Source organism: Mauremys mutica, chromosome 4 (genome assembly GCF_020497125.1).
Source record: "Mauremys mutica isolate MM-2020 ecotype Southern chromosome 4, ASM2049712v1, whole genome shotgun sequence".
In the NCBI taxonomy this organism is placed as follows: Eukaryota; Metazoa; Chordata; order Testudines; family Geoemydidae; genus Mauremys; species Mauremys mutica.
The window spans coordinates 30,174,171-30,199,100 of record NC_059075.1 but is presented as its reverse complement, the minus strand read 5'-3'; the positions used below and the strand labels follow the sequence as shown (position 1 = coordinate 30,199,100).

General features: G+C 42.8%; 1 protein-coding gene across 4 annotated transcripts in view; it reads left to right on the top strand.

Annotated features, from left to right (window-relative positions):
- Positions 1-24,930, top strand: part of SLC24A4 (solute carrier family 24 member 4) — a 149,149-nt gene that overhangs the window by 101,476 nt on the left and 22,743 nt on the right. For 3 of the 4 annotated variants that reach the window (XM_045017112.1, XM_045017114.1, XM_045017115.1), the window contains 8 exons: positions 5,510-5,586; positions 7,233-7,307; positions 9,803-9,887; positions 11,323-11,426; positions 15,143-15,217; positions 16,201-16,226; positions 17,062-17,115; positions 19,396-19,538. In XM_045017112.1, the coding sequence (XP_044873047.1) occupies positions 5,510-5,586; positions 7,233-7,307; positions 9,803-9,887; positions 11,323-11,426; positions 15,143-15,217; positions 16,201-16,226; positions 17,062-17,115; positions 19,396-19,538 (639 nt within the window). The remainder of the gene's footprint in view (positions 1-5,509; positions 5,587-7,232; positions 7,308-9,802; positions 9,888-11,322; positions 11,427-15,142; positions 15,218-16,200; positions 16,227-17,061; positions 17,116-19,395; positions 19,539-24,930) is intronic. The other variant, XM_045017113.1, reaches the window with a different exon arrangement.

The window sequence follows — 24,930 nt, the reverse complement described above, 5'->3', positions numbered from 1 at the left end:
TATTCTTTGTGAACACAGTCGTTTTTAATTCTACTTGTTAATGAGCAGATATGCATCTAAACCCATGTTCACTGGGAGCTGCCATATTTTTTTTGTAATAAATTTTATTTCATACCTGAGGGAATAGTTCTCCTGGAAAATTCTGCTTTTGGAAATTACTGTAGCAGAGTAGAAATTCTCATATTTGCTGGTGCTGTAATATTATCCCAGAAGTACTGCCCAGAGCTGCCACATGAGGGAATGATGTTAAATCACATTGAATTGGCAAGATATATTGATATATTGCTGGAGTGATGTGTGCTGTTGTATTAATTTCAATAGAATACATGGTCCCAGAGAGTCAAAGGCGTTAACATGACCCTGTTACCGTATAACATTAATAGTTTTTAAACAAGGTTTGGAATTCCAAGTACAGAGACCTCAGCCTGTTTAGTTCCATAGGAAACACACCATTAATTTTTTAACTCTTTAATAAAGATACAGACAAAGAAGGAAAAACAGTTAAAACATTTGAAATGTAAAATATGAAGTAAGGCTTTCCATTGTAACAGTATCCCTTATTCCCTTTCCCTTTGGCCGCAGAGAGTCTTTAGAAGGAAAACCTCTTGTCTCACAGGTTCTTAGATGGTGTCAAAGATAACAACAACTGTCCTTTGTGGGGGAGGGAAGTTAGTTGAGTTAGGCTGGAGCTATTGATAAAGTCCGATCCTGTGTCCTAAATGACAAAACAAGACAAACACACATGAAAAGAAAAGAACACAAAGATAGAAAATGCAGCTTCTGTCTCTGGTGTTGATTCTTACATGCAACCTCACTGCTGAAAATACAGAATTAGACTGTATAGGTAGGGTTGCCAATTTTGGTAGGATGTATTCCTGGAGATTTCATCACATGATATAATCTTTAATTAAAGATTAATCTTTAATTCCTGGAGACTCCCGGCCAATCCTGGAGGGTTGGTAACCCTATGTATACGGCATTGTTTTTAGCTGTCTCTCTGGTCACAGGCTTATAGCAGTATTGCAAAATATAGTCTCGGTCAGCTAAGCCAGATTCTTAATACAGAAGGCAAAAGGAAAGTAGGAAGGGATAGAAAGGAGACAAAATACAGTGGGGAAGGAAGAGGACATATAGAGGATTGGAGGGACGTGTGCATATGGAGTGAGGGGGGAAGTCTCACGTTCCAGGTGATGTTTGGGATTTAGCCAGAGCCATTGGAGGAGGCAATATCATCCATGTTCTTCTCTCTGGCCTAGTTCGGGCAGCATATTTCTCAGGATCAGCACAACAAAGGCCCAGCAGTGTCATGGTGATCCCTGAATCCCAGAAGACAGTGGGGTTGGCAGCCATGATGGTGAAGTTTGCTCCTTTCAGTCCACCTGTCTCCCATATGGCAGTTGTTGGTCAGATAACATGATTCTCCTACCAGAATCTTTTCTTTTAAGGATCCGAAGAGGAAGTGATGGATGGACTAGCACATCTGCTCATTATTTTGTCCACCGAGTAGGCCTAATTTCTGATACACCAATTTCAGTCTATTGATTTCCAGTTCCACTCTTCTCTTGTTACCAGACATGATCTTTACACAGTTGTTGAGCTATATCAGTAGGCTTTTTTGTTTGGATTAGCCCAATCTTTCTGCCTCCCTTCTTCATCTTTCCCCATCAACATTTACATTATAGGTTAATGTGATATTTTATGATCTTTCATTCACATCTCACTTTTGAGCTCACAATTAGGGTAAACTTGTAGGCCCAAATATTACAACAGTGCTAAAGCAAGTACTAAGTAATATGAGAAACCTATTCAGCTCTACCCACTTACATATATAAAAGGCTGTTTTAGCCTCTTACAAAGTTGTCGAAAGCCACTGCAGATTATGTAACACTGACTAATAGTAGTTTATAGATTATCCTTCCCTGTCTCCCAGCAGGAGATTAAGAATGTCACTTTCACTCCAGTTTAATACTAAAGTTGTGCAAATAATGATTTTTTTTGGTTGCAGACATTTCCAAAAAATTGTGGGGAAAAATTAGTTTTGGATAAAACCAAAAGTGGATTTTTTTTTCCCAAAAATTTCAGTGACTCGAACTCAAGAAAAAAATCATTTCAGGCCAAGTTAAATGTTTTTGTTTTGTTTCTGACCATTTAAAACATTTTTATTGTTTTTTTTTTAAAAAGCAAAGGGAAATTTTTTAAATGAAAAGTCATTTTGAACTGAATGTGTACCATTTTGAAAAATGTCAAAACAAAATGATTTTTCAGAATTTTTGAATTTTTTGGACTGAAACAATTCATAGAAACCAACATGAATCTGTGAAATGTTTTGGTGTTGCCAAACCTGTGTTTTTCACTGAAAAAAAGATTCAGAGAATTTCATCCAGTTGTATTTAATACAGTGTCTCAAAATATTACAATGCGACAAACTTCCAATATATATGTGATATTCTCTCCCTTTCCTCTTCCTTGCTTGCTGGAAATAGTAATAAAAATATAAAAAGAGGCTATTTATTCATCTGTTTTGATTCTTTAAAGGTATTTGAATTTGTGCTGGTTTAAAAGGCAAATCCATCCAAATGAGGATCCGAGATTTCCTAGCTACTGGGTCATTTAATTGTATATTATCTTTGTTTTGACAGCTCTTTGTGAAATAGTACTTCATTATAGCCACGAGTTATTTTTATTTACTGTACAATTTTCATTCCCAGGATACAGCAGTGCTGTTTCCTCAGGCTGCTTTTACAGTATGGTGTCCTTGTACGTTTACTATGAAATCCAGGTGCAAGACCCGATTCTCCTCTCACTTGCACCAGTTTTGTACAGGTTTGGCTTCGGTGAAATTATTGATTTTTACAAAAGTGTACTTAATAGCCGAATCTGTTCTGTGGTGTTTAAGCTCGTGGCCTTAAACTGGTGTGCTGATGATATTTATGCACTTAAGCACTCTTCAGTCCCTTGAATGATATTTCATAACTCCAGCAGGATACTACCCAATCCCTAGTTATGTGCTGGACTACCAGAAAGTTTACTACTATCGCTCCCTCAATTTCTCCCAGTGGCTACAGAAGTGAGACATAGGCTGGAAGGTTTGTCAAAGGATTGGAAATAAGGAATTGCATTCATAGATGTCTAAACAAAATATCTTTTAAACTACTGTCTTTTTCCTTGACTAAATGTGTGATGTAGAAAAAAATTGCATGTTAATCCTGAGCAAATTCTATGTATTAAATGCTGTTTACTGGCTCTGAAGTGCAGACCTTATGAAAGAGGCTAACGAAACGCAGTACAGTCATTGCTTCATGACATCTGGTTGAACTTTTATTTTATGCTTAATTGTTTATAGACCACTGACTATGGTAGCTTTCGGTCAGAGGATTTCACAAAACAGTGGCTTTGCCTTTTGTAAGGCAGATAAAATTTATTAATTCTGATTTTAAACAACTCCTGCTGCCAATGGTATCATGCAAAAATAATTGTGGTTGTAGGAATGAAAACAGAGCAGGGAGGGTTTCGTCTTTGCACTGAGGCAATTATGTTATATATATATATGTGTATATATATATATATATTACTTTCAGGGGGCAAGAAAAGTTTGCCATGTATATACATCCTTGAGCAGATGTTAAATAACTCAGTCTTTTCAAATAGTGATATGAAGGTACTTTATTTTCCCTGGTCAAAATTTTCAGAAATGACTGATTTTGGATGCCTCAGATTTGGAATGCCCATCTTGAGCCATCTTAAAAAGGCCTGATTTGCAAAGGACAAGAGCTCAAACTTTCTTAAAGTCAAGCCCCTTTAAGGTGTCTTAAATTGGGCACCCAAAATCACTAGTCACTTTTGAAAATCTTGGTCTCCATGTATATGCTTATTGCTTGCAGAATTATATTGGAAACTGAAGAATATACACAAACCAGAAAAGTGAGTGGATTGGCATTAAATGTGTTTGCAAGGACATTGTAAAGCAGGCATCTTTTCAAGCATTTGTTACTTTGAAGAAGCAGGCCTCAGCAAGTACCATTGAGAAAAGCTCTGGCTACGGGTAAAGTGATCAAACTAGACTCTGGCTTTTGTTCACCAGGTTTTGGTACATTTATGAATATTTCAAAGTACTTTTGAGCCATATCCTACCATCAACCCACAAGTGTAACTCCCTGCTGAACTCAATCGGGAGTTCTGCATGAAAATGTCACCTCTCCAACCAATCTAGCTTTCAGTGGCTAAAATAATGCTCTACTCTGACCATCTCATCTCCAACCCTCTTCATGGGCTCCCTCTCTTTCCACATAAAGTTCAAAATCCTCAACCTCACTTCTAAGGTTTTGTCTACATTGGAACTTCGTCGGCAAAACTTTCTGTCATTCAGAGGTGTTAAAACACACACACACACACACACACACACCCTGAACGACAAAAGTTTTACTGACAAAAAGTGCTGTTGTGCATGGGAAGTGGAAGTTTTTTGGTCAGCAGGAGAGCTTTCTCCTGCTGCCCAACAGCAGCTATGCTATGCATCTTTTAGCAGCACAGCTGTGTTGCTAAAAGCTGTGTAGTGTAGACAAAGCCTAAGTCTCTGCACAGCTCTGCCCTGCCTGCCTCACATTTTTGGTTGCTCTCCACCTCACCCACAGCACACTCTGCCCTCTGGGATGCCTAGCCACTTCCTTCCTCTCCACTCTTTGGTATTCTTGCTCTTAGATTTTTCACACTGCTACCTAGGCATGGAAAATGCTCCATCTAACTACTGCAAGCAGCCTCATTCAGAACCTGCTTGAAAACACATTTCTTTGCTCTTTTCTTCCATCACTGACTTTCCACTTCTGTCTGAGCTACCCCTTCCTCTTGACCTACCTCAGTCACTGCTTATAAAGTCAAAGGTTATATGGTTCTCTTCACCTGTTATCTGACTCCTATTATGTTTTAACCCTCGCCTTCCTTTTTTCCCCTCACCCCTTCCTTTATCTAGCATCCTTTTCTTTGTCTAATTTTAGATTGCAAGCTCTTTGGGTATGCACCGTATATTTATTTCATGTCTGTAAAGTGACATGCAAACATTTATCTAGCACCATAATCTATGTGGATAGCAGACTACAGCCATTGCATGTTTTTTAGGGGGGAGGCATACATGAAGCCAGGAATATTGTTTTTTTGGGGGGGGGAATTTGCCCCTCTGCTGGTTACTTCAGAAGTATAATTAGAAGAGAAAATAGTAAAAGGGAGTCATTGTGAGCAGGAAACTCCTAACAGCTATTGAATATTGGTTTAAACTGTTGGAGCAAATGACAACTGACACCACCAGACGATCTTCCCCGTGCTCTATCCTAGTGAACTGAAGAGACTTCGGCAGGCTGTGATGCACCAAACTGAATGATACGGTCTTTGATGAAGATGTCACCTCCTCCTTTAATTTAGGACCAATATTAAATATCCATCTTTATTTTGCTGTCTTCCAATTATAAAATTTTCAGGTAGACAAATATTTTTTCAAATAATTGTTTTTCTCTTTCAGCCATTAATGAATTTCCTGAAGATGTATTTACAAATAAGGATCGGCAGGAGGGAGCAGTGCTGTTTCATATTATTGGTGTAAGTTTCGTTCTCCCTTGGTTCCTTTTGGTTTTCCTTTATTTATTTAGTTAGGTGCAAGAAGTTACTCAGTCCCATTGCCCTTTCTTAGTAGAACTCTGTAAATCAGCAGGTTTTTAATGGTGCATTTGCAACCAAATTCTCAAATAGCAGAAGCCGACTGGAGCACTTTAAAAAGTGTTCATGCAAGCAGAAATTAGCAATGTTTATGCCTTCATCTCAGTTGGGGTGAAATCTTGGCCCCACTGAAATCAATGGAAGTTTTAGAGGGGTAGCCGTGTTAGTCTGGTTCTGTAGAAGCAGCAAAGAATCCTGTGGCACCTTATAGACTAACAGACGTTTTGCAGCATGAGCTTTCGTGGGTGAATACCCACTTCTTCGGATGCAAGCAGTGGAAATTTCCAGGGGCAGGTGTGTATATATAAGCAAGCAAGAAGCAAGCTAGAGATAACGAGGTTAGATCAATCAGGGAGGATGAGGCCCTGTTCCAGCAGCTGAGGTGTGAAAACCAAGGGAGGAGAAACTGGTTCTGTAATTGGCAAGACTGTGAATGGCTTGCCAATTACAGAACCAGTTTCTCCTCCCTTGGTTTTCACACCTCAGCTGCTGGAACAGGGCCTCATCCTCCCTGATTGATCTAACCTCGTTATCTCTAGCTTGCTTCTTGCTTGCTTATATATACACACCTGCCCCTGGAAATTTCCACTGCTTGCATCCGAAGAAGTGGGTATTCACCCACGAAAGCTCATGCTGCAAAACGTCTGTTAGTCTATAAGGTGCCACAGGATTCTTTGCTGCTTCAATGGAAGTTTTGGCATTGATGTCAATGGAGCTAGGATTTCACCCTGCATGGGCAGGTATGGATTCCAGTTGTCCTCTGTGCAGGAACAGATGATATGGGGTCTCCTTGTTCCCTGTCCTGTCCATTGTGCATCTGTGCAAAAGAAACAAGGATAAGGCCCTTAAAGCCTAAAGGAATATAGATGAAATCTGGTAACGTGGTACTGGGCTTGACATCTTATTGCAAAAACCAAAAACATTTAAAGGTCTTTGGGGCCCAGTCTTGCAGTCCCAGATCTGGGAAAGTAATAGTAAATGGGAGATTTGCTTTGAGTGAGGACTGCAGGATTGGTCCCATTGTGAAAATATGCAACAGGAGGACAACATGTGCTCACGAGACAATCACAGCCCCTGAGATGTTTGCAAATGGGAGCCAAGGTCAGGAACCATTTCTTTCAGGATGTGATTGTTCTTTGCACATGGAATATCTTAGTGTTGCTTTTGCCTGCATTACCTAGCCAGGTAATTAATTGAAAACATGAGTGATGACTGCTCTTCCTCCAAAGCACTGTTTATTATGTCCCTTACTCTACCATGGCACCCCATTACAACAAATTACTGCATTTTCATTATTCCCTAACTTTCCAAACCCTCCCTTCCTAAGCATACTGTTAAGTAGAAGAACATACTGATATTTTTATGCCATAACTTCATCAATACAGTTGTTTTGTAGCAGATAGAAATGGAGCCACATATTCATGTTGGGTTTGTAGCTACATTATTTGAATATACATCCTGTCCTTCTCCTCTCCCTTTTTTACATGATGTGACTGAGTTACATTTTCTTACTTTATTTTTTCCCACAGGCTCTTTATATGTTCTATGCCTTGGCTATAGTATGCGATGACTTCTTTGTTCCTTCATTAGAGAAAATTTGTGAGGTAAGTGAAAGAGAAATTTAACCACCTTTTGTAAATCTGTTTCTTGTAGGTTTTAGGTTTGGCCATTTTGTACCATCCAATGGCTGTCTGGAGTTTGTTAGAAATGAATTTGGTGGCCTCAATCCATTTCCCGGTGGACAGGGCTCCATAGCATAAACCCACTACAGTTTGTGCTAATTGGCACCCTTGACAGCAGTCTTGGCAAAGAGGCTTATGACTGAATGGGCACAGCCAAATGATTTCCTCCTGTCACAGGTCTGAAGCACATTGGTGGGGTAGTATAGGGGGTGATGTAAGGATTAGATGGGTTTGTTACTATGATTCTTGTTTTAAAAGGCACTTGGAAAAAGGCTAGAAATATTTATATTAATTTGCTGGCCATGGGTGTCTTTCTGTCAACAAGACTAATCAGTCAGAGGGAGGGATGTGCTTGTGCTGTTTTTCTGGCCTGTTGGGATTGGGTATGTGTGGTGGAAGAGAGTTAATGTATAGAAATAACTATCAGGTAGACTTTTCAAAAGCACCCAGCATTGGCTTAACTCTGCCCCATCTGAAGTCAGTGAGAGTTTTAATATTAATTTCAGTAACAGCATAGTTAAGTCAGTGCTAAGCACTTTTGAAAATCCCACCCAAAGGCAACGCAGGATGAATAATTGGAAAGGGAGAATATAGTTATAATAACTAATGAAGTCAGTTATTTTATGTATGGGGCCCACTTGAACCAGATCTGTGAAATTTAACTAGAAAATATAGTGCAATATATACACAACTGAGAATAATCTGCTATTATATTAAAACATTAATTTTAGCACTTTACAAATGTATTTATAAGATACTAGTTAGAGTTGATCAGGATAGGGGGAAAAATAAACTTTTGATCCAAAATTTATTTTGGAGACAATTTTCCAACCAACTATAGAATTGATTGTAAAATAGTAAACCTTATTTGGAGAGTGGGGTTGACATAATTTCATATTAACAGAAATTTTTTGACCAGCTGTTCTAGCTACTAAGGCATCTTTTTTTCCTCTCCTTTGGACACATGTACAGAATGCTCACAAACATCAGTAGAAGTTATATATTCTTATCAGCAGGAGAACAGATGTAAAGATAGATTGTAGCAGCAAATACTTGCAGAGTATTCAGCAGTGATCTTTACTTACTGTTTTCAGATGTGCTATCAGCATACCTTTAGATACAGGATATAAGATGTACCATAATGTTGCTGCTTATGCTGTTGATCCTTCATAAAAATCTATTCTGCTTAAGTATCTCCAGAATGCTAGATAGCTAACAAGAATCCAGAGTAGTTAGCACATCCATCTGAACTCTATCAGTTATGTTATCAGTGACAGATCATCTTAGTCCTGGTCTACACTGGAGGGGGGAACTGATCTAATTTACGCAACTTCAGCTACGTGAATAGCGTAGCTGAAGTCAATGTACTTAGACCTACTCACCGTGGTGTCTTCACTGCGGTGAGTCGACTGCTGCCGCTCCCCCATCGACTGCCTGTGCCTCTCGCTGAGCTGGAGTACAGGAGAGCGCTCGATTTATCGCGTCTAGACTAGACGCGATAAATTGACCCCCGCTGCCCACTGATCCAGCAGGTAGTATAGACATACCCTTAGAGAGCTGTGTATTGTGCTTCTATGCTATGAGTTCCTTATGAAGCCCTTCCTGCCAGCTCAGAATGGTGCAGAGTGCCTGAAAAATGCTCTGACTTGCTTCGTTTATCACTAGGCACTCTTCTATCCTTGGAAGTGGGATGGGATATTAAAGATGAGTCTAGCGATTCAAAAAAGAACAAAAAAATTCCCATAATATTGCCTTTATAGTGCAAAGGAAAGATCCTCAGCTGGTGTGAATAGGCCTAGCCCAATTGTGGAGCTAGCTGCATTTATACCAACTGAGGTTCTGGCTCAAAAGCTCTGAGGTAACTGCATACAGATTAGAGCTCAAGAAGCAGTGTAATAAAATAGATCTGTCTGTGAGACACAGTCCTCTTTCTAGTTCTACACTGGTCTAATTTCATGTACCTCATTGGAGTTCACATTAGAATAAGCGAGATCACAATAGGTTATATTTTACTCACTTCTGTTACCAAATTTTACAAGCTAGGTATCCCCTGTAACTCTTGAATTACTCATGACTTCATTCTAAAAAAATGAAGATTCCTGAGTGTTCCACCTTCTAGAATCCCCATCTGAGTGGTCTCCCTCTAATCAGCTTGGTTAGTTCAAATATTATAATGTAAGTGGATAATATTATCTAACTGATGTCCCACTAGGTTAGGGAATAAATATTTTATATGCCCAAAGCATGTTGTCTATATCTCATATATAGGCTTTTTCAACCTTTGAGCTGTATCATAGGGGGAGTTCATTCTTTCATGGTATTATGACCGAGGAAATAAAAGGATTCTATCTATAACTATAAAAGTGTGCTGTGTAAAAAGACCAGCAAGGCTGAAATAATAGGCACTTTTCTTTCAGAAATTACACTTGAGTGAAGATGTTGCTGGAGCCACTTTCATGGCCGCAGGAAGCTCGACCCCAGAATTATTTGCATCTGTTATAGGTAAGGGATCTGCTCAATAGCATGTGCAACAGTTGCCATTAAAATGTCAAGGTATGTGAGATAATATCTTTTATTGGGCCAACTTCTGCTCTTTTTCAGCTCTGTGTAGCTTGAAAGTTTGTCTCTTGTATAAAAGATATTACCTCACTTACCTTATCTCTCTCATATCCTGGGACCAATATGGCTACAACAACACTGCAAGCAAATTAAAAGTCAAGAGACAGATCCTCAGCTTAGATTTCGATGGAGCTACGACAATTTACACCAGCTGAAGATCTGCCCCTCTGTATTATTGAGTGGTTTCCCATGCAGTGGTATATGAAAGTGCCACCATTCTTCCTTATATTTAGAGGAAGAGATAACTGAGTTAACAGTTAGCTTCTGATGTTCTGCTGGGTTCCATTCTGCAGCTGACACCATTCAGTATTGAAAACCTGCAGCAGTGATACTGTACTACCACACACTCACTTCAAGGTTTGAGAAGATACTGCTGTTACTAAACATACCTGTGTGGTGAAAGTTGAGATTTTAATGCCATCCGCTGGAACAAATTTTCCTTCAATTACATTTGTGCAACCTTATTGACATCAGTGAGAAGAATTTGTCCCACAGTAAGGAGAATATATATAAATATAGTAAAGCCCACAAGTCCATATCTATCTACAGATACACTCTCCTACATAGAGGGGGTGTGATAGCATCACAAGATCCATAATATCAAAGTCTGTTTGTTCAAACAAGATTGTAGCTGAAAACAAAGCTTCAGAATGGTCATGGGAGCTTTCTTCTTTGCATTCTGTCATGTCAGGTAGTTATATGGCCCCCCTTACCCTGGTATCTGAGTGCCTTATAACACCCTTGTGAGGCAGACAAATACTATTTTCCCCATTTTATAGGTGAGTAACTGAAGCCGAGACAGATTAAGTGACTTGCCTATGTCACACAGGAAGTCTGTGGTGGAGCAAGAAATTGAACCTGTGTCTCCTGAGACTCAGGCAAGTCTCCACCCACTAGACTATATGTCCTATCAAGAATAGCACCCCAGACTATACACCTAGCAGGCTGCTAGGAGTTCTTTGAAGGTAGTGCCATCCCTGCAGATGTTCAAGGGACAGAAATCTAAACGTTAACTGTCCAGGGGAAAGTTCCTGTGCTTTATTGTAACATTCGAAGTCAGTTACATTGTAGAGTTCTGATGTCACTGGAGGTGTTTTACGTCTCCTTTTGATAAAATATGCATACAAAATAGCTGCTAACAATCCCAAAAACGTCAGAAGGCGCAGCTGATAGATGCACTCATTATTAATCTAATTTTGGTTAAACATTTAAATGATCACAGATTTTTGTTGTTCAGTTGATACACGTTTTGAACAAATAGGCATTGCCATTCATGAAGTGATAGGGGTTAATTGTGAATGTATTGCTCTCTCTCCAGGTGTATTTATCACTCATGGTGATGTAGGAGTTGGGACCATTGTTGGGTCAGCAGTTTTCAACATCCTTTGCATTATTGGCGTCTGTGGGATATTTGCGGGACAGGTTAGTAAGTTACCTTTTTTTGGCTCTCTGTTGCTTAATTTTTTCCTTTTGTATGGAAAGTGTTTGAGAAATATTGGAATGCTAATGGAAAACAAGCATAAAAGCGCTCATAAGACAAGGGAAGTGATCATTTTAGAAATAATTCAGACACATCTTACAAATAGGTAATGCTGCAAAATAGCAGTTGTCTCAGCTTTCCAAAGTGGCCAGTACCTGATATTCCTTCCCATTTGCCATTACATCCTCAGTCAGTTGATCAGTGTAGACATGTGTTTCATCACTCGCGGTACAAATCAGCCAGAGATCTCTTACTTTGCAAAACCCACTGTCCTTTTATTTCCCTGTGTTTGTTCCCACCACCATCTATATACAACTCTGTACAATTCAATAGAGTTAGGTAGTCACCCAGGAGACAGCTAGTTCCTATTGCTAGCTAGGAGCAGCAATTCCTCACCCCTCCTGTCCCCCCACCCCTTTCCCACTTCCTGCCTGCCTGCCAGCTTTATAGGCCTTCTCCCCAGCAGGCTTACAGGTGATTACTCTTAGGCAACTTGAATGAGCCACACCCTGCCAGCTCCAGTCAGTTCCCCTTGATGGGAGCTGCACTAGCAGGTTCTGAGCTAACAAGGGGTGGTTCAGTGCCTCTTAGGCCAGCACCCTGTTACACACACACCCCTTAAGAATGCACCCCCAGGCCGCCTTTGGCCCCTCGGCCCTTCCACCGAAGGAGGCTCTTTTGGAGAGGCCTCCTCGCTCCCAGCCAGGTCCTTCTCAGCCAGCACCCCGGATGGTTTCTTCATCCCTCTCCCTCAGAAGGAGCATTTCTCAGGGAGTGGTGTGCCCCATCTCTGCTTCAGCCCACAGGTCATCACACCAGCTACACAGCGGCAAGTCCCCTATTCCCAGCTCCCCCTTGGTGTCTAGCTGGGGTTCGGAGTCTGCCCCATCTTTGAGCAGGATCTTCCACAACTCAGTTTCCCTCATATCTCCCAGCAGCTCCCCCGCTGTAACAGGGGGTCGGCATTCATCCCACTTCTGGGCGGGACCTTCTGTGCCTCAGTTTCCCCCAGACCGCCTTGAAAATCTGGGCCCTCCTCCATGGAGAGCAGGATTCTGGGGTGCTCCCCTGCGTCCCTCCCTTCTCCTGGAGGGCTCCGACTAACCAGCTCCCCCATATACATTTCCTGCAGGTCAGCCTGCTCTGAACTTTGTTGTCTAGGAGTTTCCTTTTGATTCGCAGGCCTAGGCCCGCTTCCCTCTCTGGGGGTTCTCATCCTCAGGATATCTATCCCCCTCTCAGGGTTCCCCTCTGCCTTGCACCCGGTAGCGGGAGCCAGTCCCGACCTAACACTACTGGACACGGTAGTTTCTCCAGGACACCTATCCACTTCCACCTGAAGCAACCCTTCGCTTCCAGGGGTACCTGGGCTACCAGGCAGGACTGCCTGTCCTCATGTATGCACTCAAGGGCCATCCTTTCCCCCGGAATGAGCCAATGTGGCTTGACTAGCGCCTTTCGCACCAGCATGCAATTCAAGGCGGTGTCAACCACAGCCATTTGGGTCTTTCTCCCCCCTTCACAGGCCTGGTGGGCATACCAAGCCCCAGTTCCTTGCCGCCTGTTGTGTCCATGCACAAAAGTCCACCCAACCACACTCCATATCTGGGCAGTCTTGTTTTATGTGTCCCAGCTTCCCACACCACCAGCAGGTTACCCGGGTCTTTTGAGTACTTCTTAGGATTCCCCTTTCTTCTCCTAGCCTTTGCTGGAGAAGGAGTCTATGGAGCTCCGTCCCACTTCTCTGTCCTTTTGCTGTCGGTCCTCCCCCGGGGTCCTTCCCAGGGGCGGCTCTAGGCATTCTGCTGCCCCAAGCACGGCAGGCAGGCTGCCTTTGGCAGCTTGCCTGTGGAGGGGCCGCTGGTCCCGCAGCTTCGGCAGACCTCCCACGGGACCAGCGGACCCTCCGAAGGCAGCCTGCCTGCTACCCTCGCGGCGACCGGCAGAACGCCCCCCGTGGCTTGCCGCCCCAAGCACGCGCTTGGCGTGCTGGTGCCTGGAGCCGCCCCTGGTCCTTCCACCTCTATATATGCCTCAGTCATTCTGACTGCATCTTCGACAGTGCCTGGCTGGTGCCTTTTTACCCATGTCCGCACTGTCTCCGGGAGACTTTGCAAAAACGGCTCAAGTATCAAGGAGTCTATTACCTTCTCCAGGGGCCGCGTATCTGGCCTCAGCCAGCATGTGGCCCAGTCCCTTAACCGCTGCGTAAATGCCCAATGTCGCACGGCAGATGTCCACCAGGCCGACTGGAGCTTTTGCCTGTACCGCTTCGCCGGCAGGCCTACCCAGTCCAATATTGTGGCTGTCACGGCCTCATAATTCTGGGCATGTTCCTCCCCTAAGGCCATATTGGCAGCTTGAGCCTCACCGGTCAAATAAGGGGAAAGCCGGAGGGCCCAGGTTGCCCTGTCCCCTCCAGCCCCCGTGGCTACCCTCTCAAAAGTCCCTAGGAAGGCATCCAGGTCATCCGCCAGGCTCATTTTAGAGAGTCCCCAGCCCAGCAGCCCTCCCCTGTTCCAGGACTCACCAGCCATTGCAGGAGTTGCCCCTGGACATTGCTCTGCTCGCAGATGAAATCCTGCAGGTTTTTCTGTTGCTCTACCTGCCAGGCCAAAACAGCCTGTCTCTCCGCTTGGTGGGCCTGCTGGAAAGTCTGCAGGGCCTACTGGGTCTGCTTTTGCTGCTCTACGAGCCATTTCAGGGTCTCCTCCATTGCCATCAACTGTATTCACTGGTTTAAGGATCCTGGACAAGCCCCCACCTGTAGATGTGCACTGTGTCACTCACAGTACAAATCAGCCAGAGATCTCTTACTTTGCAAAACCCAGTGTCCTTTTATTTCTCTGTTATTCCCACCACCATCTATATATAACTCTGTACAATTCAATAGAAGGTAGGTAGCTACCCAGGGGACAACTAGTTCCTGTTGCAAGCTGGAAGCAGTAGTTCCTTAATCCTTCTGGTCTCCACTTCCTGCCTGCCTGCCAGCTTTATAGGCCTTCGCCCCAGCAGGCTCACAGGTGATTACTCTTAGGCTCCTTTAATGAGCCACATCCTGCCAGCTCCAATCAGTTCCCCTGTATGGGAGCTGCGCTAGAAGGTTCTGAGCTAACAAGGGCTGGTTCAGTGCCTCTTAGGCCAGCACCGTGTTACAATCAGTATAAGTGGGGAGGGAAAAAAATCCTTCCTGACTCCTGTGGTGAGTTATTTACATCCTAAAGCATTTGATCACCCTTCTCCGTAGGATGCATTCATGAATATCACAATTTTTATATTAAATCCGATATACCTCCAAATAAAATTAAGAGGGAATTGTTAATTTGCAGAACTGCAGCAAGTTGTGCTTTGCTTCTTGTTCACTTAAAACCACTAGCAATGAAAATACCATTAGTAAGAAATGCATTTCCTTAAGGGAGGCATTTATAAGGTTTTTATTAATGGTGGTAATTATAGATACATTTTAGGGCCTAATCTTGCAAACACATAGGCATGTAATTTTAATGTATCCCTATTATATCCCCACTGGCTTTAGAGGGACTACTCATATGAGTAAAGTTACTCATGCAGCTAAATATTTTAAGATCAAGCTCTTAGTTTTACTTACAAACTTTTGAAATCATTGTTGTTTGTCAGCTAAAACTGTGCTTCTTTTCAGGTGGTTCGTCTCACCTGGTGGTCTGTGTTTAGGGACTCCATGTACTACACGCTTTCTGTGATCCTTCTTATCATTGTAAGTGTCCCTCTTAACATTTAATATGTTTCAGGGTTTAATTCCAAATGGCCAGACTGTAAAGCCTTTGTTTGCACTGCTAAGTGGTTACTCAAATAAGAAGTCCCACTGACATCAGTTACTCACAGGAATAAAGGTACACTAGGGTGAGTAAGGGCTCAAATAGAAGAACTTCATACAGCCCTTTGGAATAAGGCTGGCATGTTCAAATAGCCAAAGTCAGTCCATTAAACTCTGCAAAACAGATCATTGCTATACCTCAGAGCCAGGGTGAGCCCTGGCCCTCTAGGCTTGGCAGTTCATAGTCCTGGCACCTCTGGGCTTGCCACATTAGTTATTAAAGTAAAAAAAATTGCTTGAGCCCTGGCACCTCTTTCATTACAAATTAAGCACTGCCTCGCAGAAACTACAGGTCCCAGCTTGCAGTGTAAGTAACTTCTCTTGGAGCATGTTGGGATTTAGAAAGTGCACACCATATTAAAGAGGCAGGGTGGCTGTTGTCTGCAGCTTCTAGTACACGTTAGGCTTGTCCCACAGATAAATTGCCAATACAGGCAGAGTTTAGTAGGCAAAGTTTGGGCATAGCTGAAATGATGCCTTTGATCTTGGAAAATAGACCACACTCTTGTATGAGCCCACTACCTGTCTTCCAGACACATGGTTGCTCACTCTTAAACACACACACACACATTGCATATATCTCTCATGCACCATTAGCTGAGTGACATTAATAGCAGCCCTTAAGAAAGGCCCAAATCTTGGTTGTATGGTTGATGTTGCAGAGTTGACAGCAGGTACAGTAGAAGGTTTGGGATGGGAAGAGTGGGAAGGAGAAAGCTCCAGTAGCTTCAGGTTGGAAATGACAGTATAGCAAATAAATAAATACTCCTCTGTGAAGATTCTTCGCCTGCTGTACAATGCAGCTGACCAGTTTTTAGTGGGACTGGAGAAATGGTCAATTTGTTTTTTTCTTTTTCTTCCAGTTCATATATGATGAGCAAATAGTATGGTAAGTTGTATTGTTAATTTCTCAAATTAGTGTGTTCTCCATGTCACTGTTCAGTACCTACAATCACAGTTTAGCCAAATTCAGTGCTTACATCCTGTGCAATGGCAGAGAGACCAATGGGGTGTGAGTGAGCACTGGATTTGTCCCAGGGCAGATACCGCTTTCTGTCTTTAATTAGGTTTGTTGGGTTTTTTTGGTATGATAAATAGTGAAAACTAAAGGAAAATTTAATGACCAGAAAACATTAACATCCTGCCTGAGTACACAGGATGAGGCCTGGGGTGCAGGAAACACTTTCATCCCCTTACACACCTGCACCCAGGGCAGCCAAAATCCCGTTGCAGTGCTCTTTGAGATGAAGCTATAGAGAAGTATTAGCACTTCCAGTGGTACCACATACCATAGGCCCTCTCCTCTCCCACTCCCCTCCCCACTCCAGCTGAGAAGCCAACCCTGGATCTATGGGAGAACAAGCTGCATCTCCTGAAAGAAGGCATAAGAGCCGCTCCAAAGTCCGTGATGAGCTCTGCTGGTAGAATGGCTCTGGTCACTGCTTCTGGAAAGGTGCAGCTCTGTCTTCCATAGCTCTAGCACAGTTCTAAAATGTTGAAGTGAAATATTCATAATATGTGTGATGTTCAAAGCCCAAAGGAGTTTTGCTTCTTCTGGGCCCTTGAAACTCCCTCTAATGTTACCACTGGGAATTCAGTGCACACAAAGGCAGAGGACACTTCCCATACTGCTACCTGTGGCACATTCCTACTGAAAATACCATAAGATTACAGCAGCATGCGTGACCCTACTAATTCCTTTCCTTTCCTTTTCTCTCTTTGAGGTGGGAGAGCCTTATACTCATCGTTATGTATTTCTTCTACATACTTATTATGAAGTAAGTGCTTCTCTCCTCTCTGTGCTCTTTAATTGTAATTTGGCGATTGTTTCTCTAGAATTGCATCATTCTTTGATCTCCAGCTGAGGAGAATTCCGACAATCTCATTTCCCTGTCTTACCTCCCCCACTCTTGTGCTAGATCAACACACTCTTGGAGTATGTACTGCAGATAGCAGCAAATCTTTGGATGTTTATTTTTTGTTGTATAATAGGGCACAGTAGGTCTAAGAGGTAGCTGAGGAGAAAGGTCAAAAATGGGTTCTCTAGCTCCATGACTGTAAAGTAGCATGGAGGTTATGAGTAAAACAGAACACACATGTATTTTTAGAAGCTTTTTTCTGGAGGGTTGCTCTTGCTCTCCCAGTTTTACCACCGCCAGTAACTGTGGGTCCTTGCAAATTGGAAACTTTCCTATTTTAGAGCCCTGTCCAAGCATCCGTTAGTTTTACAAACACCAGCAGTTTGTCCTGGTTTTTGTAACCTCTGTGGACTGACCATGTGAAGGAGCTTCCAGGCAGCCAGCAGAGCATGGATTCACCACAAGAACATTCCCTGCCAGACCTGTCATGTATTGATGCCCTTATCCTTATCTTTCACCCTCACTTCTCGCTCCTCCTCAGAGTCTATGAATCATCCCTCCCCTGGGAGGAGACGAGGTATAGTCTGCTTATCTGAAGAGATGGAGAAGTCGGTACCCCCTTTTTGTCTCTTGCCCTCCCATTTACTCCTACCTTGTGCCCACCAAAACCATCTCCTGTGTGACCTCAACTTTCCCCTTCAACACTAGGGCCTTCCTGAGCCCATTAGCACCACTACTAGGTCAACCAGCAGGGTCACTATAGGGTGGATTCTTTCTCATGGTGGGGCTTAGCCAGCTGTCCCCACAGTGCTGCCCCTGTCAGTCCACAGGGTGAGAGAACCCTCCTGAGAATCACACCTTGAGCTCTTGTATGCTGGTGCACAGCATTGGTGAAAAGGCCATTGCATAGTGAGTATGTCTTTGGGTATATTTACACTCCCATCAGGAGGTGTGATTGGAGCACATGTAGACATACCCAAGCTAGCTTTCATCTAGCTAGATCATCGCTAGCTCAAGTAACAATAGCAGTGAAATCATGGCAGTACAGGCCAGTCCTGCCCACCTGGGACCCCAGATAGTCGAGCAGCTGCCTTATTGTCTTTGCTGTTATGCTAGGCAGATTAAATCTAACTCAGGTATGTCTACAAATGCTACAGTCACACTTCCCAACTGCAGTGTAGACAGACCCCTAGCCCACAAATCCAACCCCCAAAGACATTGCATCTGTATTGGAGCAACTCATTGGCAATGCAGAGCCTGATTATGGCTTTATTTTCCTCTTTCCCCAGGAAATAAAGTCCTCATTGCTTGGCAGTTTTCACTGCAACAGAAATCCTTCCCTCTCAGTTCTGTCAAAAGGGTGATAACATGCATTATAATGTGAAATAAATATTTTAAATGACTTCCTCAATGGTGGCATTTAAATCAGAAAGCTGCTCATAAGAGTTCAGAGATAAGGAGGTAATCCTTTAAGGAAGGAGAAGAGCAGCTCAGGACTGATGTCATAAAAATAGTTGCTGTGTAATGGTTCTGTTACAGCCAGCAGAACGTGAAGAGGTTAATGCAAAACCCTTATTAAAATGAAGGGATATATTCAATGTGGCATCTGTGTCTGACATAGATTTCAATGACATTCGTTTAAATGTAATTGCTTGTATATTTACAGTACATTTTAGAAATCTTATAAAGTTCATGTCCCATGAGGTGGAACAAACTAAATTCTTAAGAGACAGAAGAGCCCCTTGTATATACTGAAACCTCTCAGTATACAGAGGATGTGCTTCAAGATCCCTTGATGTGGTTTGAGCATGTCCAAAGCTTGTCCTGGGGTCCAAATGCTATTCTGTATGCTGCTGCACTCAGGCTCTTTGATAGAGAGACAAAGATTTCTGAGGCTTCACATCCAGCATGCAATGCTTTACCTTGAGCTAAATGTATTTCTGAATTAAAACTGCTTTCTGAAGCCTGCACGCTAGGTGCAGTCCTTGTTCTTCTGTCAGGTTGCCAAAATGGCCCTCAGGTGGGCAAAGCTTAGTCATTCCTGCAGTACTGAGTTTGATACTCTCTGGCTTTTCCTAGCGTAATGTAGGTTGTCACAAAATAATCCTTGTGGGCTGGGTTACACTGCATCAGCCTGGGAGTTTGGAGAAGTATTCCAACAATCCAGCAATTCTCAGACCCATCTTTTTGCACTTTCAGGTACAATGTGAGGATGCAGAAGTTGTTTACCATCAAAAGCATGAACGTTGGGAATGGCAACACAGTCAGCAATGAGCTGGAAGATGGTAATAAATGTTATGACATAAGCTGTGATGACCCATCCATGCCATTGCTATGGAAAGGTAAGGCTGAGCAGACAGGAGTTGGACAAAGAGTTGACATACATTGTGTGTGGAAGTTTTTTCCAATGGTGATCAAAACAGTGATAATATTCAACCGTAAGCAAGAAGGACAATGGCATATTTATTAGACTAAGTTGACAAATTCAGTGCAGCCAAGCCTTTGAGAATCATACTTCCTTCTAGAGGTGATGGAAACATGCTACTTTGAACACCTGCAGCATTGCTGTCTTCTACTCTCTGGTTCAGCAATAGGTGAATGAGTTACAAAACCATAAATGAAATAAATATTTTCTTGGCTGTGTATGCAGAAGGTAATTTTCACTTTAAGATGTGTAAGAATTAAGTTCCAGGCAGTAGGTGAAACCTGCATTGGGGTGCGATGGCCAGGGTGGCAAAAGGAACCATCCTAATGTGAGGTTGAGTTTGAGTACTAGGATGGCAAGGTCTGTTCCTAAACAGATGTGGAAAGTATTTGGGGGGGGAGGGGTTTTGGCAGCCACATGGGGAAGATGGTTTCCTGCTGCCACTACAGCATGAGAGAGTCAGCACGTTTGTTCTTCTTGAATCTTTCAGCTCTTCTGCATTTTCTTCTGTCTGGGGTTTATATCCCCTCCTGTCTTCAGAACCAAGTCCTTGCTGCCTGGCTCAGCCCCTCTCACTCCTTGAGTCCTTCCTGGCTAGTCAGGTCTTGCTGCTTCATTATTTTCAAGCAACTTCAAGTATCTGGAAGCTGCAACTTCTTGAAATGTGTGCAGCATTTGGATAGGGTGGCTAGTGGTATAAGAGAGGTGGGCTACGGCTCTGTTCGCTCAGTGCATTTTGGATCAATCCACCTCACCGCAGACTTGCAGTATGAATATGCCCCCTCCCCTTTTCTACTTTGTGTGTTTAGATTAGGAGCTGTCCAGAGTAGGCATTGTCTTTTACAATACTCTACTGTGCCTAACATAATGTGGCCCTGGTCTCAGTTGGGGTCATAGGCACTATTCTAGTATAAATATTAATAATCAAATAAATTAATCCATTTCTTATATGAAACCATGGCATGATTAAGAGAGAATCACTTTGTAGCAAGTATTATGATCCTCCTTTATGTTGGATCTTCAGGTAACAGAAGGACTATTGCATAGTGAACTATCCATTCTCTCTTGGATGGGAGATTCCCTCAGGATTAGAGAATAATCTTCCTATATGACAAAAAGCTGGAAGTGCTGCATATCACTTAATTGGTCAGAGTCCTTTCAAGGGATGTTGAGGTTGGTCTGCTCCACCAGGCAGATGGTTAGAATGCAGGCCTAGGAGTTGAAACACCTGAGTTCTGTTTCTGGCGTGGATGCCATCTTGCTGTGTGACTTTACCCAAGTCATATATGTTCTTTAAGCTTCAATTTCTCTAGCCACTGTGTAAATTGGGGCTAATAATATTGAATAGTTACTTACCTCATCTGCCTCATGGGCATGTTGTGAGGACTAATTAATGTCTGTAAAGTGCTTTGAGTTTCTCAGAGGCATTACATAAGGAGGCTAAAAATAGCCTAGATCCACCCAAATTTCATTCCCTTCAAACTTTCCCTACAACAGATTTCTTCTCTGTTAACTTTTCTGCTGTCTTGAAATCTGAGGCCAACCCCCTCCCCATATCTGATGCTCCTCCCCTTCCTCATCCCCAGCCGCAGTCTCCCCCTCTTACCACAATCTGAGACCACATGGCAGGGACCAAACCACGACTAGAACTCAGAGGTGGGGTAGTGTGGGAATGGGCATTACCATGGGGACAGTGGACAAAGGGAAGTAAGGGGACCTGCCTAGGGTGAGAGAGGAAGAGAAAACATGGGTGGGATAAAGATGAGGGGATAGAGAAGGAACTGTGGTGGGTAGTGGGAGAGGTGCTTCATCCAGGTTGTTCACAACTTTGTGCATCAGGCAGCAAGATCCTTCTCCTAAAGACAGTCACATGGCTGTCTGCTGCACCTCATTCCTCTTGGGCAAGAACGTGCCATGACCTTGCATTGCCTCTGCCTTGGCCTGCTCTTGGCCAGCTTCCTCCTGAGTTGAACTCCATCTTCCTCAGGTACTGCCAGCAGTCTTCAGGTGTGTGTGTGGGAGTGGGTGTGGTGGGGGGCTGCCATCAGCTGGCCTGCTGCCTTGCCTCCTACTTGTGGCAAGCAAGTTTCAGAATCCACTACTATACCACCCCAGGGTTCAATGGGCTGGATCTGACCTTAATCTGCTGCTGCCCGTACATACCAAGTCTGATTATTTTCTAACAAAGAACAGCTGCTCTCAGTTAGGTACTTTCTTCATACTGGTGATGGGAATTCTATTACTGTAGGTGCAGATAAAAGGGAGGTTCACATACTGTACAGCTGCCTTTGATGCTCATACATTTTATTACTTTCAAGAGCTTCCACTGGTGAAACATAAAAGGTTCCATTACTGGATTTTCATACAGAGAGCTTTTCACCCTGAGAAAAATTCAATTTCAAGGACGAGTTCTATATGCAGAAGTGAAGGCAAAAGATTTGTACTCCTGTTAATAATGCTCCCATTTTAAAAGTACAGGCACCGTGGCTCAGTGCTCTGGGCTTTTTTTATATATATATATTGACCCCATGTTCCCCTCAGATGGCGTGGGTTTGATTCCTCCCTGGTAACAGAAAACGCTTGCTAAGAGTGTGTTGTGTGAGTCTGTATTGAACACAGGCTAGATGCCACAGGGCTTGATCTAAAGCCTGTGGAAGTCAATGAGTCACTTTCCACTGATTCTAGTAGACTTTGCATCAGACCCTGAGTGCTGAGCAGAAAGTTTGCCTATTTCTGAAAAGAAAATACCATGGCTGGAGGATATTCCCCTTGCAGAATGTACAAAGGAGTTGCAGAAAATGCTTTTCCTTTATTTGTAAAAAACACTTATGCCATTTGTGAAATGGGACCCATCTGGACCATATGGAGCTGGGCCATGTGTCTCCAGAAACAGATGGAATCAGATTGAAGAGAAAAACAGGCAGAATAAATGTGCTGTGTTAGCCTTGGGGCTGCAGTAATTCATACTCCCATAATCTGTGCACTGTACCTCGATGGTGAGGTTTTTACCCTGTAATTCATCAAAGGTCCTTCTGACCTAGGGTGACCATATGTCTCGTTTTAGCCGTGACAATCCCTTTTTTAAGCCCTGTCCCGGCCATCCCAACTTTTTTAGCAAAGCCAGGCATTTGTCCCGTTTTCTCTTGCCAACTGATCATCCGCTGGCAAGAGAAAACTGGACAAATGCCCAGTTTTGCCAAAAAAAGTGTATCGCAATTCCTAGTGGGGCATGGAGGAACATGTGGGTGGAGGTGGAAGAGCAGCAATGCCAGCCCTGAGCAGAAGGGAGGGAGGGATCGGGAGAATGGCTTGGGCCAGGCCAATCCCATGCAGGCAGGCAGTAGGGGCCTTCGGGGAAAATAAGGTCACCCTATTCTGACCTGAGCATGTTTTGCCACAATCTCATTAGTGCTCCTAGAATTAGTTCCATTGTGACTGCAGTACTTCCGTGTTGTTTTCACTGACAAGTTGCATGATCAAGGAGTGCTTTGGAGATTTCACTGGAGAAACTCACTTGAGAGTTGCTAGTCTAGCAAGACTGCGTTAAATCAAAGTGTCAGGGCTTTCTTCTTTTCCAGGATTGTTGTGAAACATTTTTTTTTCTCAACTAAAGCAAATGTTAGGCTGCTATGGTTGAGTCTTCTTTAAATGAGAGTCAGATCACAACTGTAAGTGTTCAGGCTATCTTGGCTATACACTGCTTCACAGGAAAAATAGCCTCAGTGCAATCACTTCCTAGAGAGCCTTCGGAAGAGCACTGCTCTTTATTTTGCATTCACTGCAATATCCCATTAAATTTGGATGAAGATATTGGGAGTGTGAGGATAATTGCTGCTTTACCTTCACCCAATACAAAATTATTCCTAGTTTCATCCTTCATGGTAGATTAAACTGCAAGGCCAAAGCTACTTAACTGACGCTCTGGATAGAACATGTTTTCTTTTGAAACTTTAAGATATCTTTATGTGCTTCATGTGAGCACCATGCCCTCACCAAAAGCCTCATTTTAATGAAACACAAAACAGTGTCTTGTAAAGTTCTGCCTCCCCCAGTACCAAGAGGCTCAAGCACAGGAAGGTAAAAGGGTGTATTGCAGATTTACAATCTCATCCAGGAGTTTTTTGGGGGTGGACGTTAATGGGAGGATCTGTTCTCAGATCCCAAAACGTATGTGTTAGAAGATGCTACAAGTTGCAAAGCTTTAATAGATGATGTAGTTTGCACATGTATATTGAAACTGACCTCATCCTAAAAAAACAAAAATATTTAATCACTGGAGTGAATAACAGATGTAGGCTCAGTAACTGTGTAGCTTTCTATGCATTTACATGACAGATCAATTCTAATTCCTTCATTTGAGTTGAATGTTTTCCCAGATTTCCTTTGCTTCCTGACTGAAACTATGCACTAATGATTGTCTTTCACTTTTGCCTCCTAAATTCCGCTCCTCTTAATGTAAGTAACCTGCTGTCCAAAAAAAAAAGGGCAATAACCCAAGCAGTAAAGAATGCTGTTTTCTCTCTTCCCCCACACACTCAGGGGATAATTTTTTATTTCAATCACATGCATACTTCTTGCCCTGTTTTCTAACTGCACATGGGTATGTCTCCTGTCTGCTGAGCCTTGCTGTGCTTGCTATGTGTAGTTTGTAGCATTTATGGAAATACTGGCATGGATTTGTGAAGTTTAAGAAGCCTTTGATTACACTTGTATTGATTCCTAGTATAATATAGTGCCTTTTATTATTGTAATACCATACCACAACTCCGACCTTTGTATAATTTTAAAGTTCCTTTGTATTAAAGGATCAATTGTAACAATTATCCAGAAGTAATTGTGTTAAATTTGGATGGTTTGAAATCCCATATTGTTAGAGATATTGTTAATATTCTATTCAATTAAAGTGAAGTTCTGCAGAGACTGGGAACCCAACACTAAGGGACCCTGACAGGGCTCTAGAAGAGACCACAGGCTGCACAGCTGCTAAGCACCTTAAACAAACTGGATAGCATTACAGTTTTCAAAGAGCTGTATATGCTCTCTCAGTTGTGCGTGGTCTGTGCAACGCTTGCTAACCCATGATGAATGGTGATGGTCTGCAAACAAAGAAAAATGGTGGCCCAGTATGAATGGCTAGATGAGAGCCATACCAACCTATTTCTACTCAAGATAGTGAAAACCTCCTTCAACACATGATCTGAATCAGGTAGAGAGGGAGAGCCAATGATGATCAAATTTGTGAGACTCAAGAAACACTGTGGAATTGTTGCTAGCAAATTCAAGAACTCAGGTAAATGTGATCCCTTGCA